Genomic DNA, 23,329 nt, shown 5'->3' with positions numbered 1-23,329 from the left:
AACCAACCGGTGATCTGGAACGGGCCTTAGAGGGAATCTCCATGGCCCTCTTCACAGGCCCTGAGACTGGCAAAGACTTCTCAGTAACACAATTAACAAAGTATGTTCAGGGGGCTTCCCTGGTGGTGCAGTGGTTAAGAATCTGCTTGCCAGTGCAGGGGACACCGGTTCAATCTCTGGTCTGGGAAGATCCCTCATGCCGTGGAGCAACTAAGCCCGTGCGCCACAACTACTGAGCCTGCACTCGAGAGCCCGCGAGCCACAACTACTGAGCTTGCACACCACAACTACTGAAGCCCGTGTGCTCTAGGGCCCACATACCATAGCTACTGAGCCCGCGTGCTGCAACTCGTGAAGCCCGCGTGCCTAGAGCCCGTGCTCCACAACAGGAGAAGCCTGCGTACCGCAAGGAAGACCCAATGCAGCCAAAAAAAAAAAAAACCTCATTCATAACTCAAGAAATTCGAGTTGAAATTTCACCCATCAGATTAGTAAAGACTAAGGAGAATGGAAATATCAAGTCCTGTTGATGCTGTGTGGACGACCCTCTCTCATCCTTCATTTGCTCAGCCTCTTGTGGGTAATCTGGGTCATTTGGGCCCTGTCCATCAAATTTGAAATTGTGACCACCCTTTGGTTCCATTTTAATTAGTCTATTCTGAAGATATCATCAAAGAAGTGATTTTTTAAAACAATGTAGAAGGATGGTCACTGAATTATAACTGTAGCGTTTGCAGCACTGCAGGAACTATGTCACGCAGAAGGAAACAACCCAAATGTCCACCAGGAGGAGACTGCTTAAATAAATCATGTATAGGTATGCATTTAATATGAGTGGAGTTTTGGAAACAAAATATATGTACGTATAATAGCAATTGAGGTCAGTGTATGCATAGAAAAAACATCCAGAAGACTGTATGTGGAAATGTTAGTAACAGAGGTCTCTGGGGCATGAAATCCTGGGCACTTTCACTTTCTACAGTGTGTCTTTCTGTAATATTTAAATTTTGTATCACAAGCATGTAGCGCCCACTTCTCTTGCTGCCCTCGGTCTCCCCGCCCGTGACCCCTCAGCGCCGGTGTGTGCCGCCAACTTCCCACAGGCACTGTGGTCTACAGCTCAAATTCAAGATGGAGTTTAGATGGCCCTGGGTGCTTCTGAGTCTGAGCCCAGCCCAGGGTGGTGGGCTGTGGCTGGGGGAGCCAGGCCTTGGCGTCTCCCTCTTAGGGACTGTGACACAGTGACGCACATCATGTTTTCCTCGCGGACTCGCTCTGAGCCAAAACACGTGGAAGGTAAGAAGTCTTTGATTTTATAAACTACATATGTGATGATCGTCATCCCAGGCGAAGATATTTAAGCAGGAAGGCCAGTCAGGATGCTCCCCTCTCAGCTCCAGTCCACACTGGACATGAACAAGCAGCCCATCTCCACAGGGACAGCAGCTGACTCTGAGAGGTGAAATACAGGGACAGGAGAGACCTTTCCTTTATATTTTATATACTTTTTGAACTATTTTCATATTTTTAGTAATCTTTATTAGCCCTAAAAAATAACTTACTATATGCTGTCTCTTTAAAAATTGAATTTTTATGTAAGAATATACAAAAATACCTTCTGTTTCTAGAAAGTGGAAACATTGCAGATAAGGTTAAGTCTCCTAGACGTTCCCCCCTGCCCCAGCCCAGACAACCTACAGCAAAATCCACTAGTATTATCACTTTGGTATGTATCTATCTTTCCACATCTTTTTAAATGCATTTTCAGGCATATATATATATCCCCACATTAAATACATAGCCTGGGTTTGGTAGAGATTAAACATAAAGTGTTTTCATATAGTGCTTTCTTTCTGCTGGACTTTTTCTCTCAGTTGCTTGTCTTCAGGGAGCATCCTTTGCAGTAGTTTACCTCCCCTCCTAAGATCCTTCCCCTCCACATCCTGCTTCCTTCCCGTCTCTCAGGAGTAGCGAGTCTGTGGTCTTTCCAAATGCTGCTACCAAGATCACTCCAGCAGAAGTCCCTGGGGTAGACTTGCCTGATTTGGCAAATAAAAATATAGGAGGCAGGTTAAGTTTTAATTTCAGATAACGAATACTTTTTAAATATAAGTATATCCCACGGAGCACTTGGGACGTTCTTATACAAAAAACAAAAAAACTATTATTTATTTATTTATCTGAAATTCAGATTTAACCGAATGGTCTGTATTTTATCTGCCAATCCTATCCTGGGGCACTTGTTAAAAATTGGCCTTATCCCCTTATGAGATTCAGTAGGTCTGGGTGGAGTCTGCCAGGAGTCTGTATTTTTTTCATGGTATTCAGACTACTGGTCAGGGCTGGGAACCCTGTCCTCCACACCAGGCTGGCAGGGGACCAGGCTTCTCCCGCCGTGAAAATACACATTTTCAAGCTTATTCATTTCTCAGTCTTTATTGAGTTAGCCCAGTAGGAGTCAGACCTCCAGAGTACATGTCTCTGGGACTTCTGCCTTGGGGGAGTCCTCTAGGTGTGCCGCTCCTTCCCTAACTCTCAAAAATCAGCACAATGGCAGAGGGCTGGAGGGGGAAATGGGTGGGGCCAGGGACAAGGAAGAGAGAAGGGTCTGCGCTCTGGGCTCCCCCCTTACCCGTCTCCCGGCTCTTTCTGGGTAACCCCTCAGCCAGACCCTTCTGCCCCTCTCTTCTCCTTCGCCAAGTGAAGGCGAGGCTGGGGGCCTGAAGGGGCGTGGCCAACAGAACCCGAGCCACAGCCAATCCTAGCAGGGTCCTTGGCTGGGAGGAGGAAGTGGGTGTGGCGACGGAGAAGGGCGTGGCTTGACGGTTTAGAGCGACCCGTCGGAACCAATCCCGACCTGGGAGGCGAAGCTAACTCCCTGCCTGGGCCCAGGTGCACCCCGCTCGGCACCTCTCGGCTGCTCCGCGTATAAAATGGAGGGAGCCCGGGCGGCGTCGGGGGAAGACCAAGACGGAGCCGAGTTCCCAATGGAGCCCTTGGGAAGCCGGGTCCCGGAGCTGGAGCAGCCCCAGGTCCCCGCGGAGGAAAGACGCCCTGAGAGTCCCGAGAGCAGCCCCAGTCTGGCTCCCGCAGTGAAGGAGGAGGCGGGCGCGGGCCAGGACCTGTCGGGCGGGAAGAAGCTGCCCTCGCCTCGACCCGCGCCCCTGCGGTTGCTGCCATCCAGCCCGGGTTACAAAGCCTTCCGCCGTCAGGAGTCCGCCAGCCCGGAGCTGCCGTCGCCGGGCCCAGCCGCGGCTGAGCAGCCCCGGGACGGCGAGACGCCGGGGGCCGAGCAGATGCTCAGGGCCGCGCCCGATGAGCCGGCTCGGGGCGCCTGGGCCCCCGTGGAACTACAGGTGGACGTGCGCGTGAAGCCCGTGGGCGCGGCCGGCGGCAGCCGCGCGCCCTCTCCGGCGCCCTCCACGCGCTTCCTCACCGTCCCGGTGCCGGAATCGCCGGCCTTCTCCCGCCACGCCTCCCCAGCGCACCCGCTCCTGCGGCTGACCCCGTCTCCGGGAGGCACCTGGGGCCGTGGCACGCCGCTGGCCGCAGCCCGGACGGAGCGCGACCTCGACGCCGAGGGTTGGGCCGGTACCGCCGAGGGGCGCGCGGAGTCCCCGGGCTCCCCCACGTGCCGCTGCCGCTGCAAGGAGGACGCCGTGCTCCACGCCGAGATGGACTTCGACAAGAAGCTGTCCCGGGTCATAAAGCTCATAGGTAAGCGCGCGCCGGCGCCGGGAGCCGCGCTCCCGTGTGGGGGTCGACGAAGGTGAGGCCCGCCTGCTACCCACCCAGCGTTGGGCCGCTGCGGCGGAGGAACCCCACCCGGCCTCTCTGGCGTAGAGTCGGTAACTTTTTGTCTACGTAATTATAATCCAACTTGTTGGCAGTAAAAGAATAAAACCGCTATTCTCCCTCTCCGACCCTCCAAGAACTTTCGCGTTCGCTCTTAGTGTGCGCAGCGTCTTTGAGAAGTGGAGGTGGAAGGAATTCCAAGCGAGGGGAGGGCTTTCAGGATCACGTGACGGCGGTGGCGGCCCGGCAGCACCGCGGTCTCCCGACTCCTGACTTCGGCTCGCCGATCTCTCGCAGGTCCAGACTCCCTTTTTCTCTCTCGTATATTGAGGACCACTTGACCCCTAACACTCATCCATTCAGCAGCTACTGCTGCTACTGCGTGGGGACTTCGGGCCAGACTGTGCTAGGGTGTGTGTGAGGTTTTTTGTTGCCGCGTGGGGGGTGGCGACTTGCAGGGAAGAAGAAAGAGCCTGAAAAATACAAAAATCCTGGACAAGGAACCAGAAGCGAGTGGCTGGTGAACTTGAGGGCATGGGAAAGCTTCCTGCAGCTAAAGCCCTGAAAGCTGAGTAGGAGTTGGGGGTGGTAGCGCGCCTTCTGGCTGGAGGGGCTTAGAGGCCTCCCCAGCAGACAACCAGCTGAAAGCTTGACCGGTTGAGAAGAGACCGGTCAGCTAGACAGGCTCCAAACCCCGAGGGCCTATCTATGCCAGGGGTTCTTAGACATGGTAGGGTTCAGGGACTCTAATCACGCGGGGACTTTTGCAGAGTTGGGTGTGAGCACATTTTCTGCATGAGAGGTGTATCGTTTTCTGGTGCTGCTGTAACAAATTGGCACAAACTTAGAGGCTTAAAATGGCACTAATTTATTATCTTGCAGTTCTGTAAGTCTGAAGTCTGATATGGGCTCAAGAGACTAAAGGCCAGATGGCAGGGCTGTGATCCCTGCTGGGGACCCTAGGAGATGATTGTTTCCTTGACTTTTCTAGCTTCTGAGGGCGATTGAGTTCCTTAGCTCATGGTCCTCTGTATATTCAAAACCAACCGGGACTTCCCTGATGGCGCAGTGGTTAAGAATCCGCCTGCCAATGCAGAGGACACGGGTTCGGGCCCTGGTCCGGGAGGATCCCACATGCCGCGGAGCAAACAACTCCTGAGCCTGCGAGCCACAACTACTGAGCCCACGTGCCACAACTACTGAAGGCCGCGCGCCTAGAGCCCGAGCTCCACAACAAGAGAAGCCACCGCAATGAGAAGCCCATGCACCACGACGAAGAGTAGCCCCCGCTCGCTGCAACTAGAGAAGGCCCGTGCGCGGCAACGAAGACCCAGCGCAGCTAATAAAAAAGAGAAAAAACAGCGAGTGTCAGGCTGAACCTTTCCACTGCCATCTCTGGGGCTCTCCTGTCCTTTTGCCTCCCTCTTCCATTTATGAGGACCCTTGTGATGACACTGGACCCACCCAGAAATTCAGGATAGTCTCCCCATCTCAAGGTCAGCAGATAAGCAACCTCAATTCCATCTGCAGCCTTAATTCCTCTGTGCCTTGTAACCTAACATATCCACAGGTTCCAAGGATTAAGACATGGACTTCTTTAGGAGGACATTATTCTGTCCACCACAATGAGTCTGTAGCTTTTTTTAAAAAATAAATTTATTTATTTACTTTTGGCTGTGTTTGGTCTTCATTGCTGCGTGCGGGCTTTCTCTAGTTGTGGTAAGCGGAGGCTACTCTTTGTTGCGGTGCGCAGGCTTCTCATTGCGGTGGCTCCTCTTGTTGCAGACCACGGGCTCTAGGCACGTGGGCTTCAGTAGTTGTGGCACGTGGGCTTCAGTAGTTGTGGCTCGTGGGCTCTAGAGTGCAGGCTCAGTAGTTGTGGCGCACGGGCTTAGTTGCTCTGCGGCATGTGGGATCTTCCTGGACCAGGGCTCAAACCTGTGTCCCCTGCACTGGCAGGCGGATTCTTAACCACTGCGCCACCAGAGAAGCCCAAGTTTGTAGCTTTTTTTTTAATCAGATTAATAATAGGAGAGTCTGTGACTAAAAGGGTGGGATGATAAGGAAGTGAGGACTCAAGGAAGTGAGGAGTCGTGGGGAGGTAACATGGTTGGATTTTTATTCTAGAAAGTGAGCTCTGCCAGTACTGTGGAGGAAGGTCAGGACAGGCATGAGATTGAAGGAAGGGAGACCTTAAGAGGTGATAGCACCAGTTCCGCAAGAGCCGATGAAGGTTTGATCTATGGCAGAGGTGGGAGGGAGTGTTCAAAGGTTGAATTAGAGAGTGGGGCCACTGCCCTGATGAAGATGCGCTAACAGGAAGAGTGGGGATGATTCCCAAGTTGCTGAGCTGGGTAGCTGAATAATGGATTGATTGGGTTATCCTTGCAGAATGGAGAATGGGGGAAGAGGCGTGGGAGAAATAAGCAGGTACCTTTGGGAGTTCCAGGTAGTGATGTCATTTAAAGGAAGAGGAGCCAGGCTTCCCTGGCGGTCCAGCGGTTAAGACCCCCTCCACACATCCATGCCATGTAGCACAGCCGGAAAAAAAAAAAAAGGAAGAGGAGCCAGCCACAGACTGGGAAAGAAAAATGTAGGTGGTAGGAAGAGAATCAGGATGCAGAGAAGCAGAAAAAGGAGAGAGTTTCTGGAAGATGTGGTCAGCAGTGTCCAGTGTCCAGGGGAGAGGCAGACTTTGGGACTGGATGGTTAGGGAGAGCTGCCACGTGGAAACTATACTCTGGACATGAGGCAGGTAACCCGGGGGTGTGGAGAGGAATGACGTCAGGGGAGGGAGATGCCGGGCAGGAAATACTGCAGGGTGCATGCAGACACTTGATGCTTTGGGCTTCCTCTCTGGGAAGTGTGGGATTAAAGAACTTTCAAGTTCCTGGCTGAAGCTTGGTCTGAGGGAGGCTGCTTGGATGAGGATCTCTGCATTGTGGTTTCTGCCTGTGGTGGCCTTTACCGCCTAGATCAAGCTGGTGACAACAAGAGGGCACACTAGGGCACAGGCTCAGGGACTTGCCCAGGCCAGTGTGGTAATGCTGCCACCCAGCTGTTTCATGTCCCCTCCTTGTGAACCCAAGAGGGAGGAGACCACTGTGGAGAGGGTTGGAGACGTCACTGCTTTGTCTCTTCCCTTGCTTTTTGGGGCAGATGTCCCGGAGGCACTGTCCAGGTGTAAACTGAAGAATCAAGGACTCAGGGAATGTTCTATATGGGAGCCCTCAGCCCAGAAGAGAAATTGGCTTTTGCAGAGAGCCTAAAACTGGGGGGAAGGACTTACCTGGTAGCGCGGTTGGTTAAGACTGTGCTCCCAATGCAGGGGGCCCGGGTTCAATCCCTGGTCAGGGAACTAGATCCCACATGCGTGCCGCCACTGAGAGTTCCCATGCCACAACTAAGGAGCCCGCCTGCCACAACTAAGACCCGGTGCAACCAACCAAATAAATAATAATTAACTTAAAAAATAAAGAAATAAAACTGGGGAAGAGCTGGATCCTCAAATGGAGACTATTCCCCTTTAGGTGTTGGTTCAGAGTCACCTCTTCTGGTCCCCAAGGCAAGATCAGGTGTCCCTATTCCATGCTCCACGGGCCCTTGTGCTGCCCAGCTCCAGCATCCCTCTTGTAAGTATGCTCCCCTGGATTCTGAGCCCCGCGGGGCATGGCAGGTGACAGTCTAGCCTTTCACTGAATCTCCAGCACCTGGCACTTAAGTGCTCTGTAAATCGTTACTCAATGAGTAGCACTAACCTCAGAGTGTAAGCACATGTCAGAAGTGCTTAGTCCCATCCCCGTCTGGGGAAGGGGAGCAGCAGTTGGATCTCAGTGGTTGTCCAGCCTTGCTGCCGCCTGTCACATTGTACTCAACACATCAGGTGTGGAAGATGTGAGGAAACGGCCGTCCTGACCCTGCCCTCCAGCAGTCCTCAGTCTGGGCAGGAGAAAACAAAAGCGCCTGGCAGTCTGGGATGGTGCCAGGAGGGGTACATTCAGAGGAAGAATGCTCTCAGTGCCTGGAGGAAGTGGAGCTGGGAGAGGTGATGTCCAGCGTGGTCAGGCTCCGCCGGGAGAGCAGAGGCCACCGGCCGAAGTAGATGGACCTGGAGGCAATGACACAAGCAGGCCTCTCACCGGCAGGAGCCCTTTGAGCCCCTGTGCTGAACTTTGTATTTTATTTTTTTAAATAAATTTATTTTATTTATTTATTTTTGGCTACATTGGGTCTTCGTTGCTGCACGCGGGCTTTCTCTGGTTGCAGCGAGTGGGGGCTACTCTTCGTCGCGGTGCGTGGGCTTCTCATTGCGGTGGCTTCTATTGTTGTGGAGCACGGGCTCTAGGTGCGCGGGCTTCAGTTGTTGTGACACGCAGGCTCCAGTAGCTGTGGCTCGCGGGCTCTAGAGCGCAGGCTCAGTAGTCGTGGCACACGGGCTTTGTTGCTCTGCGGCATGTGGGATTTTCCCAGACCGGGGCTCAAACCTGTGTTCCCTGCATTGGCAGGCGGATTCTTAACCACTGCACCACCAGGGAAGTCCCTGTATTTTATTTTTTAAGATGTCCCCCTGCCCCAATTGGATAAACTAAGTCGCACAAAACCTGGCTCCACCCCAGCCATGGGATTTGACTAGGAGGAAGCAGAAGGTGTTTCAGTTGTGGGGTGGAAAGGTAGTTGAAATGTAGACAGTGACGATGGGATGAGCAGTGAAGGAAAGCAGCAGAGGGTGTGACCCTGGAGATGTCAATCCCAGATACAAAAAGGAAATCGGGTGGTGGGTATATACAATGTCCTTGGTCTTTTAAATGGAATTACTCTTTTCAAAGTAATGAAATATTTGCCACAGACTAACGCCTGCTGTTTCAGGCTTTGGGAAATATAATGATTGAGTTCTTAGGACCCTCACACTGGTTATGTGGCATTCCTGACCCTCATCCCCAAGATTTGGGTGGGTCCTGGGCCCCTTGCAGCAAGGTGTTTGCTCTGATCGATCTCGCGCCTGAGTCGTGGCAGAGGTCAAGTTCTGAGAGCTCAGCTACTTCAGATGGGTGCGTCTTTCCAGGTGGAAAGCTGCTTATAATTCTGGCTGTGATTAAGCATTTACTATGTTCTACTCCTCGAGTTTTCCGCTCTGACTTCCCTGGTTACTCCATCTACAAGGCAGGATGTGGCATCGGAATGTGTTCTTTTTTTTTTTTCTGGCCACGCAGTACAGCTTGCAGGATCTTGGTTCCCCGGCCAGGATCGAACCTGGGCCCCCAGCAGTGGAAGCACAGAGTCCTAACCTCGGGACTGCCAGGGAAGTCCCTGAACATGTTCTATCTCTGAGCCTTTGCACCCTTCCTCCCACCTGGAGTGTCCTCCTGTCTTCCTTTCCCCTCCACAGCCTCATTCCAGCCATCTGGTCCCCTAGGTCCTTGGGCAGCTGACAACTCACATCTGTCTAGCGCTCTGCAGCCCAAAAGGCACTCTCTGTGTGAAGCTTCATTAGTGGCCTCCAGTGACCTGGAGAGATAGAAGAGGCAGATGTGATTCCAATGTTAAAATGAAAACCACCAAGAACACTTGAGGGGCCCATAGAGTCAGGACTCGAACTTGAATTTCAGAGTTCGTCTGTCGAACTCTGAATCTAGCCTTCGTTCCTCTCTTGTGTGGAGTTTGATCTCCTGCTACCTTTGCCTGTCCCGTTAGCTCCCTGAGTGTGGGGCCCTTGCCCCATCCTTGGTGCTATTTGTGCCCTATGTCTAATGCACATCAGATGCTCGATAAATGGTTCTTAGCCACTTTCTTTCTTGAAGAGAATCTTACGTCTTCTAGTTATTTAAGAAGTGGAATATCTTCTAGCAGTTTTCTCCGAGGTATGAGGTTTGGACCCAAATTGAGTGGTTTATCCTGGTGTCTTGGGCCTGAGGGTGGGCGATGAGGTGGGCATGTTGATGGTATAGGAGTCAGCATGGTCCTGAGTTGGGACCATCTCCTAACCTGTGTCTCCTGGTTGTCCCCTCCCCTCCCACAGGGCTGCCCATGTACATGAGGTCCCTGCGCTGGGCCCTGGCAGTCATGGCCGTGCTCCTGGCGGTGTCTACGGTGGCCATTGTGGCCCTGGCCTCGAAAGCAGGTATGGCACCTCCCCGTCCCCTCTCCTCCCCTGCTCCCCCAGCAGGGTGTCTAGTCCTTCTAGCTTCTTTGTGAGAATTAGAAAAAGACATGCCCCCCATGCAGATGGAGCGTGAAGACGCAGGGCTCGGTGAGCAGAGGTAAGGGAGAAGAGCCCCTTCCTTCTGTGGAGAGGCCTTGTGCACAAGCTGTGCAGCCTTCCCAGGGCCTGCCCGCCTTGCTTACCCCTCCAAGGCTTGCCAGTTCCATGCCTGCAGATTTGCCCCCAATTTTTTTTTTTAATTTATTTTTGGCTGTGTTGGGTCTTCATTGCTGCACGTGGGCTTTCTCTAGTTGTGGCGAACGGGGGCTACTCTTCGTTGCAGTGCGCGGGCTTCTCATCACGGTGGCTTCCCTTGTTGCGGAGCATGGGCTCTAGGCGCGCGGGCTTTACTAGTTGTGGCACGTGGGCTCAGTAGTTGTGGCTCGCAGGCTCTAGAGCACAGGCTCAGTAGTTGTGGCACACGGGCTTAGTTGCTCCGCGGCATGTGGGATCTTTCCGGCCCAGGGCTCAAACCCGTGTCCCCTGCATTGGCAGGCGGATTCTTAACCACTGCGCCACCAGGGAAGTCCGCCCCCGCCCCCTCGATTTTTGAACATCCACACATTCAGCTCTGTACAGTTTACCCTGCACTCACTGGTGGTCTCTGTGCTGCAGGGGCCAGGTGCCAGCCATGCCCCCAGGGCTGGATGTGGTCCATGGAGCACTGCTACTACCTCTCTGCCAAAGCTGAGGCCTGGGAGGCCAGCCAGGCTTTCTGCTCAGCCCACCATGCTACCCTCCCCCTGCTGAGACACACCCAGGTGAGGAGGGGGGGAGGTGGGCAGGAGAGGGGCGTGGTTATCATTACAGATTAGATTCTCAGTACTAGAAGGAACCTCAAAGATCTAGTCCAACTCTGTGTTATAGAAAAAGTCACCAAGGCCTGGAGAAATAAAGTGACATGCAGGAGGACCAGACTTCAGGTCTCCAAGATGTTCAGTTTGCTCTTCATTCTAAGAAGTGGAAGTGGAGATGGGAGGGCTGGAGCGGAGATGCTCCCATCCAACCTGGTGACCAAGCACTTAACAGTGAGCTCAGGAACAAGTCTGTGCTGGCCGGTCTGTGGGAGAGACACACATGTACTCTCTGAGAGGTAGTCTGGAAAATAAATTACATTTAGTGGGTATTCCAGTCAGGTATTGCTATAATAATACTGGGTAACAAATCACCCCAAAAGTCACTGACTTAAGACAATAGGCATCTCTTTCTTGATCGTTGGTCTGTGGGAGGACTGTTGATGGGCTAATTTGGGCTGAGTATGGCAGGACAGCTCAGCTTCGGGATGCAGATTGGCTGCGCTTGGCTTGAGCCTATGGATTGGGTTTGTGTTTGCTCCATGACTCTCTCGTCCTTCTTCTTGAGAGAACTCTTTGTAAGAAAAATGGCAGGAGGGCAAGAACTGAGAACTTCTCATGTCATATGTGCTAACATTCCATTGGGCAAAGCAAGTAACATGGCCAAGCCCAACATCAAAGGGACAGGGTAGTATACTCCATGCCCCACTCCCACCCTGGGGGTGGAGGGGAAGGAGTGAATATTTGCTGAATAATAATCCAGTCAGTGGGTCTGAGAGTGGCTACAAAAAAGGACCTATAAACTGGATCCAAACCTTGGCTTAATTTTATCTAACCTAGGGCAAGTGCCAAGAATTTATATTAGCTGTTCTAATATGCATGAAAAAGCACCATTCTTTCAGTCAGTGCCTTAATAAACATTTACTGAGCACCTACACTGCGTTTGGCACTGGGGATTCGACGAAGAGCCAGAGAGCACAGCCTCCACCTTCACGTGGCTAAGAGCGGCGAGTGAGGCAGAGAGCAATCTGGAAATCATAGAAATAGATGTTTAATTACTATATTGATCTATGCTATGAAGGGAAGGTGCACAATGCTCTGGTTATATATGACAGGAATATGTGATTGAAGGTCAAGGTGGGCAAGGCAGCGTGGACCAGAAGAAAAAAAAAAAACCCGGAAACTAAAAAATAGTTCAGGAGATGGACAGACAGCCTCCTGGAATCCTCTGTCTCCTGCTTCAGTCTGGACTGGCTGCTCACGAGGCCTGCTACCCAGCTATTGACTTGGAATTTCTTTTTACCTTCATCCTCAATATACCTTTGCCTCTTTCCTGTGTGAGATCCCGTTTCCTAGATTCCATGTCTTTTCTTGGTAAAGCACACCCTCTATAAATTTGCTGGAAGACATTTGAGATCTTTCATGTCTAAAGATACTTTTATTCTAACCTCTCATTTGATTGATAGCTTGGCTGGGTACAGATTTCTAAGTTGGAAATAGTTTACCTCCAGAATTGTGCAGATTTTGCTCCATTGCCTTCCACCTTTTAGTCCGACCACTAAGAAGTCTCATTCACGCTGATCCCCAATCCTTTGTATGTGACTCTTACCAGCCCCCCTACCCCAAACTCTGGAAATTTTCAGGGTCTTCACCTTTGTTCTTATTCAGTGTTCTGAAATTTAACAATAATAGTCCTTTGTGGGTCTTTTTCTTCATTTTTATTTCTGCTGCCTTATTTGTAATTTTAAGAACTCTTTTTGGTTCTTCAAATGTTCCTTTTGTATGGTGTCCTGTTCCTGTTTCAAGGATGAAGCATCTTCTCTTATCTCACTGTAAATACTAATTATAGTGTTTTGGAAGTTCTCTTCTGCTCCCTGCATTATCTCTGCTCTTATGCAAGTGCTTTTTATTCTGTGCCTTGGCATTTTCCTATACCTTGCCTCTAATATTTGAGCACTTTGGGGCTTCTCAGTACAAATTAGCATGTTTCTCAGCTTCCTCCCACTCCACCCTTTCCTTGAAAAATCACTAGGCTTTCTTGGGTCTGCTAAGCCAATCAATGTTGTCCAGCTTCCAAAATTTTGTCGACATTTCTCATCTGCTGTTATCTCCTCCCATTCTTATATCCTTTTTTCCCCCTTATGTTATTATTTAAGGAAGTTCCCTTCTATTCCTGTTTTACTAAGAGTTTTAAGCATGAATGAGTCTAATTTCATTGGATTTTTTTGCATACATTAAGATGGTAATATCTTTTATGTTTCCTCCTTTAATCTTGTGGTTTTTTTTTTTTTTTTAATTCTTGGCATCTTGTAGTAAAGTTTATTTAGCCAGGATTTTTTTCTTCCCAAAATACTTCTGTATTTGAGTTGATAATTTTACTTAACATTTTCTCACATATGAAATTTCATTTCCTGCCCAGTCCTAAAATCAAAGGTATTCCACCCCACACTGCAGGGAAGGCAGCTTCCGTATTTTTCTTTTCTCTGGGAGGGTTCTCATGAAGTAGATATAAAAATCTGCTGGAGAAAATGTTTTACATGAACATGGATTATTTTATTATCAGGAATAACACATTTTTCAAAAAACATGGGGAAATGAAAAAGATACAATGTAGATTGAAAAAAGTCATGTGTGATCCCAATATGGTAAATATATATGCAAAGAAAACATACTGAAAGGAAGTATATTAATAGCGGTTATCACTGGAGTCAAGATTATGAGCGATTATTTTCCTTCTTCTTTAAAGCTTTTTTAAATTGTCTAAATGTCCTACAAATAGTATGCACTATGATTAGGGGGAAATACTAGAGTAATGGTAGCCCATGGAGGCAAGAGATCAGAATATAATGTTTTCTGCCCAACCTAACCTGGCTGCATCTACAAAATGAAGGCCAGTGGGAACTTGGTGAGTCCCTAGAGAGTGCCTGGACCCGACGAGGGGGGCGAGCTGGGCAGGGACTTAGCGGCCCATCTCCTGAGTCAGACCCACTGAGCACAGCAAGTGTCATCAGAAAACTGGTGAAGTTCCCTGCCCTCGGGCCTCTCATCAGACAGGTTCAGTCCACCGTGACCTCGGACATCGGCTGAACAAATGGCCTCCCTGTGGCTGGGGGTCCTCAAAGAGGGGAGATGAGCTGAACTACCCAGATCGCAAACGGAGCTTGAATTCTTTTAAAACTAAGCAAACAGGATCAATCATTTGTAACACAAGTATATATTCAGAAAATATATCACAAAGTTTGGATAAGCTTTTTCCAAAAAGGAGCTTCCAAAAAGCCCCTTGCAAAAAGACCAAAGTGAAGATTTGGGTCTCAGGCAGTTGAAATCTAGAATATGACGACTGTGGAGCTCTGGAGCCCTGCTGAGTTCTGGACAAGGGCCAGAAGCTGCAGGAGGCACCAAGGCAGGTATGGGGAAGAGCAGCGGAGGACAGGCTGGCCGCTGGCAGACGACAGGCTCCACGAGCTGGGATGCGAGACCCCAGGGACACGCCAAGGCGCCAGCAGTACACGCAGCCCCAGGATAGACAAGTCTCGTCCTCCCCAAGAGGTTAGAGGAAAGGAGAAAGTTTCAGTGCCTCTGTGCCATCAGTCATTAGACTCACTAGCCATTGGTTTAAGATCAGCTTTGTTTTGCAGGGTCGGGGAAGGAAGAAGCTTCCTGAAATGTACACATTGACTGTAAGCCACGTTTTGAGTGCAGAAAGATGAAAACACGAATAAATATCATAGGATTCAGAAAATTAAGTAGTTTAAAACATTTAAATATTAAAGCAGAAATGTTTGAAGGCAGAAAGTAGAATGGTGGTTGCCAAGGGGAGGGGGAAATGGGAGTTGTATAGTGGGTGCAAAGTTTCAGTTGGGGAAGATGAAAAAGTTTTGGAGATGGGGGTGGGCGATAGTCCCACAACAGTGCGAATGAACCTAACGCCACTGAATTATACACTTAAAAATGGTTGAAATGGTAAACTTTATATATATATTTTACCACAGTTTTTTACTTTCTTTTTTCTTTTTGCGGTACGCGGGCCTCTCACTGTTGTGGCCTCTCCCGTTGCGGAGCACAGGCTCTGGACGCGCAGGCTCAGCGGCCATGGCTCATGGGCCCAGCCGCTCCGCGACATGTGGGATCTTCCCAGACCGGGGCATGAACCCGTGTCCCCTGCATCGGCAGGTGGACTCTCAACCACTGCGCCACCAGGGAAGCCCTACCACAGTTTTTTAAAAAGAAATGTATGAAAGGATGGAAAACAATTTACCTTAATTTTAATATGTAAAATATGAGATTTCAGGTAAATTCTGCTCAGGATCACATTCCCCTCCCCCCACGTTGGTGGCAAAGTTGGAGATGCACCAGCTGGAGTAGATGGAGGCCCCAGATACCTGTGCCATTACGGAGCAGTCCTTAGAGCCATAAATTACACAGAAGTTTCTAGAATTTACTTATATCTCCAGGCAATGCTTTTCCCACACCATAATTTTTGCTAACAATGGGAACAGGTTAATGGTGTCTGAGCTGCAAGGAAAAAGACGGAATGGAGTGGGTGGAGCTGGGTGGGGACAGGCCATGGCTCCTGTCACCAGGAGGCCCAGAGGGAGAGCCGCATGGCCTGGGGCTAGGACAGAGAGAAGGGAAGGATCACCTTGGCAATGCCAAGGCATCAAATGAGGTCACATATGTTGGAGTCAGACACGAAGCTTTGTACACCATCCAACGGACTGGAGGCGCCTCATTTAATGAGTGTGTACTACATGCCCTTGGCTTTGTACACAAAACATCTCCCCATTCTACAGAGGACCATACTGAAGCTCTGAAAGATCGGGTAACTTAACTAGGGTCACTTAGCTTGCAAGTCACAGGACCAGAATTTGAATATGGGGTGGCCTAGCCCCAAAGCTCTGCTCTGCAGTGATAGCCCCCTTCTCGGCCCTGGGAGGAGCTCCAAGCTCTGGTGTGTCTTCCCGATCAGGTAGCTGATTGCTGCCAGGAGGTCGGGGCTGGCCAGCAGGAACCCCGAGTCTGCTGCAGCCACGGCAGTGAGATGCTTGGAGCTGCTGTGCCCTCTGACTCGCAGCTCAAACCCAGCCCAGGTTCCTTCTCATCCCTTCCAAAGCTCCCACCCAACCCTGCCCAAGGGCCCCAGCCTGTGGAGTCCAGCCAGAGAGGAAATGACCAGCCCAGGAGAGGCTGTACGTGTGCCTTGTGCAGTCTGGCTTTTGGGATTTCAGAAGGGGTAAGGTTGGCACCCTTCAGTCTGGAAGTTCCTTCTGGCTCTTCTCCCAGCTGTTGACCAGCTGATGTTCCCTTGAATGTCTGCATCAACACCTCTGGGAGCAGGGCTGGCCTGACAGCCCGATTGTTACCTGTGGCCCTTGCTGGTTATTGGCAGCTCACCAAGTTCACTGTCTGATACAGAAAACTGACAAGGAAGCAAGCCAGCCAAATGCCACACACCATGCTCTAAACTGTGAAGGTTGTGGCAGCCCAGGGGAGGGGGTCAGAATGGTGTCCCTACAGGAAGTGACCTTTAAACTGAGACCTCAAGGACAAATAGGAGTGTCACCAAGGGGATGGGCATCACTTGGTGCTTGCTTTCTAATCCCCAGGGTTAAATATAGAGGTTTTGTCTCTGTCAACATAAACACTTTTCTAGGGAAGAACTGAACATACATCAGATTTACGTGGCTTCTCATCACTAACGCGAATGTATGCTGCTCGGCATGGGCTTGCTGGTGTGGTCTGCTTTTTTCCACTCGGCGTGATTTTGTATCTGCGTTTTCTTGCGTCACTGCATCTTCCGTGTGCTCATCATCTTTAACAGCTCTGTGAGTTTCCATCATGTTGATGTCCTATAATCTGCCTAGATATTTCCTGACTGCAGAGCATTTGGGTGGTTTCCATTTTTTCTTTACAAATAGCAGTGTGATAATTTTGTGAAAGTTCATTTTCTCCCCTTTATGTACTTGGATTTCTTCCCCAAAGTGGAATTACCCGTCCGAGCAATAGGAACTGTGTTGCCACTCTTTTTTTGTAGCACAAATTATGTTCTGGAAAGACTGGGCTGGTGTGGACCACTGTCCCCACCTCTATCCACCAGTCTTACAATATTGAAACATCCTTTTTCCAAGTTGAAACTTTTTAAATACAATTTTTTGCTTTAATTCATTACTAAAAATAAGATGACGCTGGGGACAATTATTTAAAAGAAAACAGCATCTCCGCTAGCTCTCTAACATACTTGTTTTGCCTTTTGTTCCTTGTGTGTCTGCGCCCATGTGTGTACACATTTTTTCATTCTTATAATCATGCCACAACTTTATTTTTATTTATTTTTTTAAAAATAAATTGATTTATTTTATTTTTGGCTGCGTTGGGTGTTCGTTGCTGCGTGCGGGCTTTCTCTAGTTGCCACGAGCAGGGGCTACTCTTCGTTAAGGTGCGCAGCCTTCTCATTGCGGTGGCTTCTCTTGTTGGGGAGCACGGGCTCTAGGTGCGCGGGCTTCAGTAGCTGTGGCACACGGGCTCAATAATTGTGGCTCACGGGCTCTAGAGCGCAGGCTCAGTAGTTGTGGCGCACGGGCTTAGTTGCTCCGTGGCATGTGGGATCTTCCCAGGCCAGGGATCGAACCCATGTCTCCTGCATTGGCAGGCGGATTCTTAACCACTGCGCCACCAGGGAAGTCCATGCCACAACTTTAATTCAGCTTTTTCACTTACTATAACCCTTCATGTATTATGACTTTTCCCCATGTTGCCCCAGGGACTTCATACTCACCCTTATTTTGAATGGTCTTCATAATACTTCCGGAATGAATGCCATGTAGTTTATGCTCTTGCTGGCGACTGTATTGTTGACCATCTGCTCCTTGGCCGCCTCTGCAGCCTAATCAACCCTAGCGCTCTTCTCCTGCCCAGTGAGGCTACTTGCTGTTTGTCACCTGGGTTGCTTTGTAGGCTCCCAGCTTTGCTCATGCCCTTCACCCCCTCTTCTCTGAGCTGCCTCGTTTCGCTGTCCGCTCAGTACCCAGCGTGCATTGCTCGTGGGGATGGGCGATCACGTCCTGTCACCCCTTGGGGAGGGCTGAGATGGGATTGCCCTCATTTCTGGTCCTCAGTCCTGAGCACGGTGCCTGTCAACCAGCAGGCATCTAATACAGCTTCCCAATTCCTGGTGTTTGGGGAGGGATGAGTCGCTTCTCTAGCTTGTGGAACTGGGAACTTGCAGAAACCTGGGATGGGGGATGGGGTAGGGGGACGGAAGCCCCAGGTGAGCCGTATCAGTGGCCCGAGAAGAATGACGAGCTGCTTTTCTCTCTCTCAGGACTTCCTGAGCAGATACCCAGTCACCAAGTACTCCTGGGTGGGGGCCCGACGAGGCCCCCAGGGCTGGCACTGGATCGATGGGACCCCTCTGCCACCCCAGCTGTGAGTGACCGTGGGCCTGCGTAGGCGGCCCCTCTGTCCCCAACACGCTAGCATTGGGCCCCCAGTGTGACCCACGTGATACCACAGCAGGCGCCAAAGGGGCTGGAGGCCTTCCCCTCCATGTGTCGCCAGGTTCACCCCCCTGCACCACCCCCAGCCTAGGATGTCCCTTGGTTTCATTTAGTCCTCATCACCCCATCCCTTGTTTGGGTCCCACGCATTCACCCAGGAAGGACTGTCACCATGTTCTATGGATAAGGGGAGTGCTGCTCAGAGAGGTTTGGTGGTTTGCCCAGGGCCACACAGCTGACTCCCTGGGGCAAGAGGCGGGGCACATCATCATAACTCCTGCCTCAGAGCTCTTTCCAGACCCCCCGGGCTCCATGCAGTGATCCCAGCGGTACCCAGGCAGCGGGCACAAGGGCTGGGAGGGCCCGTCAGCCTGAGTACCTTCCCTTCTTCTCGCCCTTCCCCAGACTCCCGGAGGAAGACCAGCAAGGACCGGATCTCAACTGCGGGGGCCTGGAGGGAGGCAAGTTCGTGGCTTCAGACTGTGCCTCCCCCAGACCCTGGGTCTGCGCCAGGGGGACCAAGTGACTTGGGTTCTGCCCGCCCTGAGCCTGCTGGGGGAGGCCAGGCTGAGAGCCGGGGCAGCCTCCTCCCCGGACCCAGGCCTCCAGGTCTCCCCACTCTGCTCAGTGGCCCCGCCTCGGCGAAGCAGGGAGCGGACTCCTGGCGCAGGGAGGTCACATCCGCGGGGAAGGAGACGTTCTGCGGCCCCGCGGCTGAGCGCCCATTTGAGTGTCCAGCTGCTGAAGTGGATTTGTTCTGTGACCTTGTGGGTTTTTTTGGTTTTGGGTTTTTCCTTCTGAGCCTCAGTTTCTCCCTCATTAAAACGGCCACTTCTCATTCTCCCACTTACCTGCCTAGTCACAGGTGTGCACCCTTTCAGGCCTAGAGGGACAAAAAGGATGAACGGTCACAGGTGATCCCAACCTGGCTTCTCACTGAGCCCAGGAAGTGAGTCTCCCATTTAGTGGCCTTGGGATTTGGCAGCCATGACATTATTGCTACAAAGGCCACTTCCAGGCGGCCACGCACGCCGACAGCATCCGGAGGGCAGCGCGCGAGACGTGGCCACCCCGGAGGAGAGAGGAAGGAGGGTCCTGTCCCCACCCCGGGGGTTGGCAGAGAGTAAAGTTCTTTGCGGTGACTGGCATGTGGGACTGGCGGGGCGTCCGGCCAGCTGATGCCCAAGGCTGGGAGGACGCAGAGAGGACACACCCCCTCTTGGCCGGCGAAGCCACCACAAAGCTTGGGGTCCGAGGGAGAAAGGAAATCAGAAATGTGGGGAGGCGTGAGGCTGCTCTTCCTGCCACAACTGTGAGGACCCCAGCCTGAAGGTGTCTCCCACTGAGGTTCAGTGAAGGGCCTCCGGCCTGGAGGGAGTGGCAGCAAGGTGGGGGGAGGGTTTGCTTAGCCTCCAGCCTGGAGAGACTTCCTCAGAGGACAGGAGACTGACTGTACCAGCCTCTGGTCGTGGTGCCAGTCATGTGCAAACCAGCCTTCCTCTTTAAAGGCAGACCAGGTGTCCGAGCTCCTCAGAGAAACCTTTACTGGTCCATTCGAACTAAGAGCTTGTATAGAGTGCGGGGCTGCCCGGGAGAAAGGGATGGAGAGTGCTAAGAGCACACCTGACAGGCAATAAAAATCTTAGACGCACTCTCGTGTTTCTCATGGCTTTCTTCTTATTTCAACTACAGATTAACCCCAGAGCTTGATGACATGTTCAGGTTGAACTCGCTTCAAAGCCCTTCTCGGCGGCGAACGTCCGTGTCTGGTAGTGTCAGGCTGGTTTAACGTCAGCTTCAGGGCCACCGGCTTGGGGCCCTCTGGGCTCGGCGCTGTTTAGAATCGCCTGTGGAGCTTAAAAGATCCAGGTGCCCAGCGTGGGTGGTGTGATGCTGGGGCCTGGAAATCAGAGAGTTTTTCAGCTTCAGTTGGTGGGGAAGGGGAGAGTAAGAGAGTGACCTTTGACCTGCCGAAGTAGGAAGCTCCTAGTTACTGTCCAAAGTTGGCAAACGAAGGAATAGCAGTGTGCACTTACTATTTAGAAATATGGAGACAAATACTAGAAGGAATGGCAAGAATCATTTAAAGTGGTTGCCTTAAAACTCATCTGATGCCAATAGAAGTCAGGACAGCAGTTATCTTGGTCAGGGGGGAGGAGTATTAACTGGGCAGGGGGACCAGGGAATATTCAGGGGTGCTGGAATGCTCTAGATCTTGATCTGGGTGGAGCTGGGTACATACGTAAAAATTCATCAAGCTACATCCCTAAGGTTAAAACACTTAAATGCCTATCTCCAAGGAACAGGAGCGAGGTTACAGGAGTAGTGAGGTTTTTCTTCTTTTTCTTAATATACCGCCTTTAGTACTATTAACATAAAACCATATTCACTTTTTAAAAATACCCATATTCATGTATTACTTCGATAAAAAGAGAAATTATATTTTTTGCAAGGTCCAAAAGATTCTGACGTGCAGCCTGGTTTGAGAACGACGAGCTTCAGAAAGCATTCCTGTGACTGCCTTTTCTTATAACCTGTCATTATTTCTTTCACCGAGGTACATTTTCACAAGTTGCAGCCTCGCCTCACCTTCAGAGCGTGTCTTTCCCTTTCTGCTAAATAGAAGCTGGAAAGGTTCCACGGCAGGCTGGTCTGTGTGGAATTCCTCTGCGTAATTTTTCTAGTTTCTTTTTCCACCAGGCACTGCCAACTGCTGTTGTCTGAAATCCACACTAATAACGTTGCCCCCAGTACCGGTTTGTTTTATGGAGCTTTGGAGAACTGCCTCTGACACAGGCTGGCCCAGCAGCTCACAGCGGCCTCCGAGGTTACAGCTATGGACACCTCGTTTGCGGAAGAGTCACCTGTGTGGAGCCCACACCTCATCCTGAGATTGGGCACAGGGAGCGGCCCCCAAGTCAGGTTTTTACCAGCTTTTCTGGTAATTCTGATGCAGACAGTCTGCAAACCACATTTTGAGAAACGCTGTCTAAAAGAGCCCGTATTGGGCTTCCCTGGTGGCGCAGTGGTTGAGAGTCCGCCTGCTGATGCAGGGGACGCGGGTTCGTGCCCCGGTCCGGGAGGATCCCACATGCCGCAGAGTGGCTGGGCCCGTGAGCCATGGCTGCTGAGCCTGAACGTCCAGAGCCTGTGCTCCGCAAGGGGAGAGGCCACAACAGTGAGAGGCCCGCATACCGCCAAAAAAAAAAAAAAATTAAATAAAAGAGCCCGTATTGCCCCCAGGGGAAAAAAAAATAGTGTGTAGATATTTTGTCAACTTCACTGAGGTAAGAAAATGCATCCATCTCAGGAGTACCTTTTGACAACTGTTGGCACCCGTGTAACCACTGCCAATCAAGATATGGAGTAGTTCCAACACTCCAGGTAGGTCCCTCGTGTCCCTTTGTGGTCAATGTTCTCTTCTCCCTGATCTCCAACCCCAGGCAAATTTGCATTCTGTGTCTACAGATTATCTTTAGCTTGTTCTAGGATTTTACAGAATAGTAATTAAACATACTCTTTTGTGTCTGCTTCTTTAGCTTAGCCCAGGGTTTTAAAGACTTGTTTAGGTTGCCCCAGGTAGCGGTAATAGTTCCTTTCTTTGTAGGGACAGATCACGATCTGTTTATCTTCTCTCTAGTGGGTGATACTGCGGTTGTCTCCAGTTTGGAGCTTTTATGAAGACAATGCTGTGGACATTCGGATTATCAGTCTGTGTGTGGACGTAGGCTGTCAATTTTCTTGAGTGCCTCGGAGTAGGATTACTGGGTTGTATGGTAAGGATGTGTTTAATTTGTAAGAAACTGCCAACGTGTCTTCCAAAGTCGCTGCGCCATTTTACAGACCCGCCAGTAACATACCAGAGTTCCGGTAGCTCCACATCATCAGCATTCGGTGTTGCCAGCCTTTTCGCGTTTAGACATTCTAGTGGATGTGCAGTGGTATCTCAGTGTGGTTTTCATTTGCACTTTCTTTTTTTTTTTTCTTAAATTATTTACTTATTTTAGCTGTGTTGGGTCTTCGTTTCTGTGCAAGGGCTTTCTCTAGTTGTGGCAAGCGGGGGCCACTCTTCATCGCGGTGCGCGGACCTCTCACTATCGCGGCCTCTCCAATTGCAGAGCACAGGCTCCAGACGCGCAGGCTCAGTCGTTGTGGCTCACGGGCCCACCCGCTCTGCGGCATGCGGGATCCTCCCAGACCAGGGCTCGAACCCGTGTCTCTCCTGCATTAGCAGGCAGACTCTCAACCACTGCGCCACCAGGGAAGCCCTCATTTGCACTTTCTTGACGACCGATGTTAACTTCTTTTCAGGTGCTCGTGGCCATTCGTATATTTTCTTTTGTGATTGTCATACTGATGGTCCAGAGACCATATTTGGAGAACCTGCCTAAAAGATGCATATGCCCACCAGGACAGAGCATTTTAAAAGTGATGATACAAATGGAAAAATCTAAGATCTCCCCCCAACTTTGTGAAAATTTTCAAAATACAGAGTTGCAAAAAATGACATGACAAACACCCAGCTGCTCTCTACCTAGATCTAACAACTGTTAACATTTTGCCACATTTACTCTATGTCTGTATGTACAAAACTGTCAAACCATTTGAAAATGAGTTGCAGACATGAAGACACCTCAGCCCTAAATACTTCAGCACACATCTCCTAAAAATAAGAATATTCTTCTACATAGTTGCAATTCTACCATTACACTTAATGAAATTAAGTTCATATTCAATCTGTGCTCCAACTTCCCTAGTTGCTCCATTAATTTAAACAAAGGTCCAGTCAGGGTTTAAGCACTGTTAGGGTTTCTCACTTGAGTCTCTTTCAACCTGGAACTTCTTCCCTGTAACATGGACTTTTTGAAAAGACCAGGCCAGTCTTGTAGAGTGACTAATATCTCGAATGTGTCTCATTTTCCTGTAAACTGAAATGAGGCTTCGACTCAATATAAACATTGAAAAAAATTTTTTTCGCTATTGTTGAAGTATAGTTGACTTAAAATGTTGTGTTCATTTCTGCTATACAGCAAAGTGATTCAATT

The 23,329-nt window shown here is 50.5% G+C and overlaps 1 protein-coding gene across 1 annotated transcript; it reads left to right on the top strand.

Moving 5' to 3' along the window:
* The first annotated feature begins 2,933 nt into the window (after positions 1 to 2,933).
* KLRG2 (killer cell lectin like receptor G2) lies at positions 2,934 to 18,810 on the top strand. The gene is made up of 5 exons (XM_065883590.1): positions 2,934 to 3,717; positions 9,812 to 9,913; positions 10,610 to 10,755; positions 18,110 to 18,213; positions 18,690 to 18,810. Exons 1-5 carry the CDS (start codon positions 2,934 to 2,936, stop codon positions 18,808 to 18,810), a joined length of 1,257 nt encoding a protein of 418 aa, XP_065739662.1.
* The last annotated feature ends 4,519 nt before the right edge of the window (positions 18,811 to 23,329 follow it).

This window comes from Phocoena phocoena, chromosome 9 (genome assembly GCF_963924675.1).
Source record: "Phocoena phocoena chromosome 9, mPhoPho1.1, whole genome shotgun sequence".
In the NCBI taxonomy this organism is placed as follows: domain Eukaryota; kingdom Metazoa; phylum Chordata; class Mammalia; order Artiodactyla; family Phocoenidae; genus Phocoena; species Phocoena phocoena.
Note: the sequence above shows the minus strand (reverse complement) of the source record. Positions and strands in the feature narration are given on the sequence as shown.

Coding starts and splice junctions, on each gene's coding strand:
- KLRG2 (XM_065883590.1), top strand. CDS start 2,934: ATGGAGGGAGCCCGGGCGGCGTCGGGGGAAGACCAAGACGGAGCCGAG. Junction 3,718..9,811: donor CCGGGTCATAAAGCTCATAG/GTAAGCGCGCGC, acceptor CCCCTCCCACAG/GGCTGCCCATGTACATGAGG. Junction 10,756..18,109: donor CCCTGCTGAGACACACCCAG/GTGAGGAGGGGG, acceptor TCTCTCTCTCAG/GACTTCCTGAGCAGATACCC.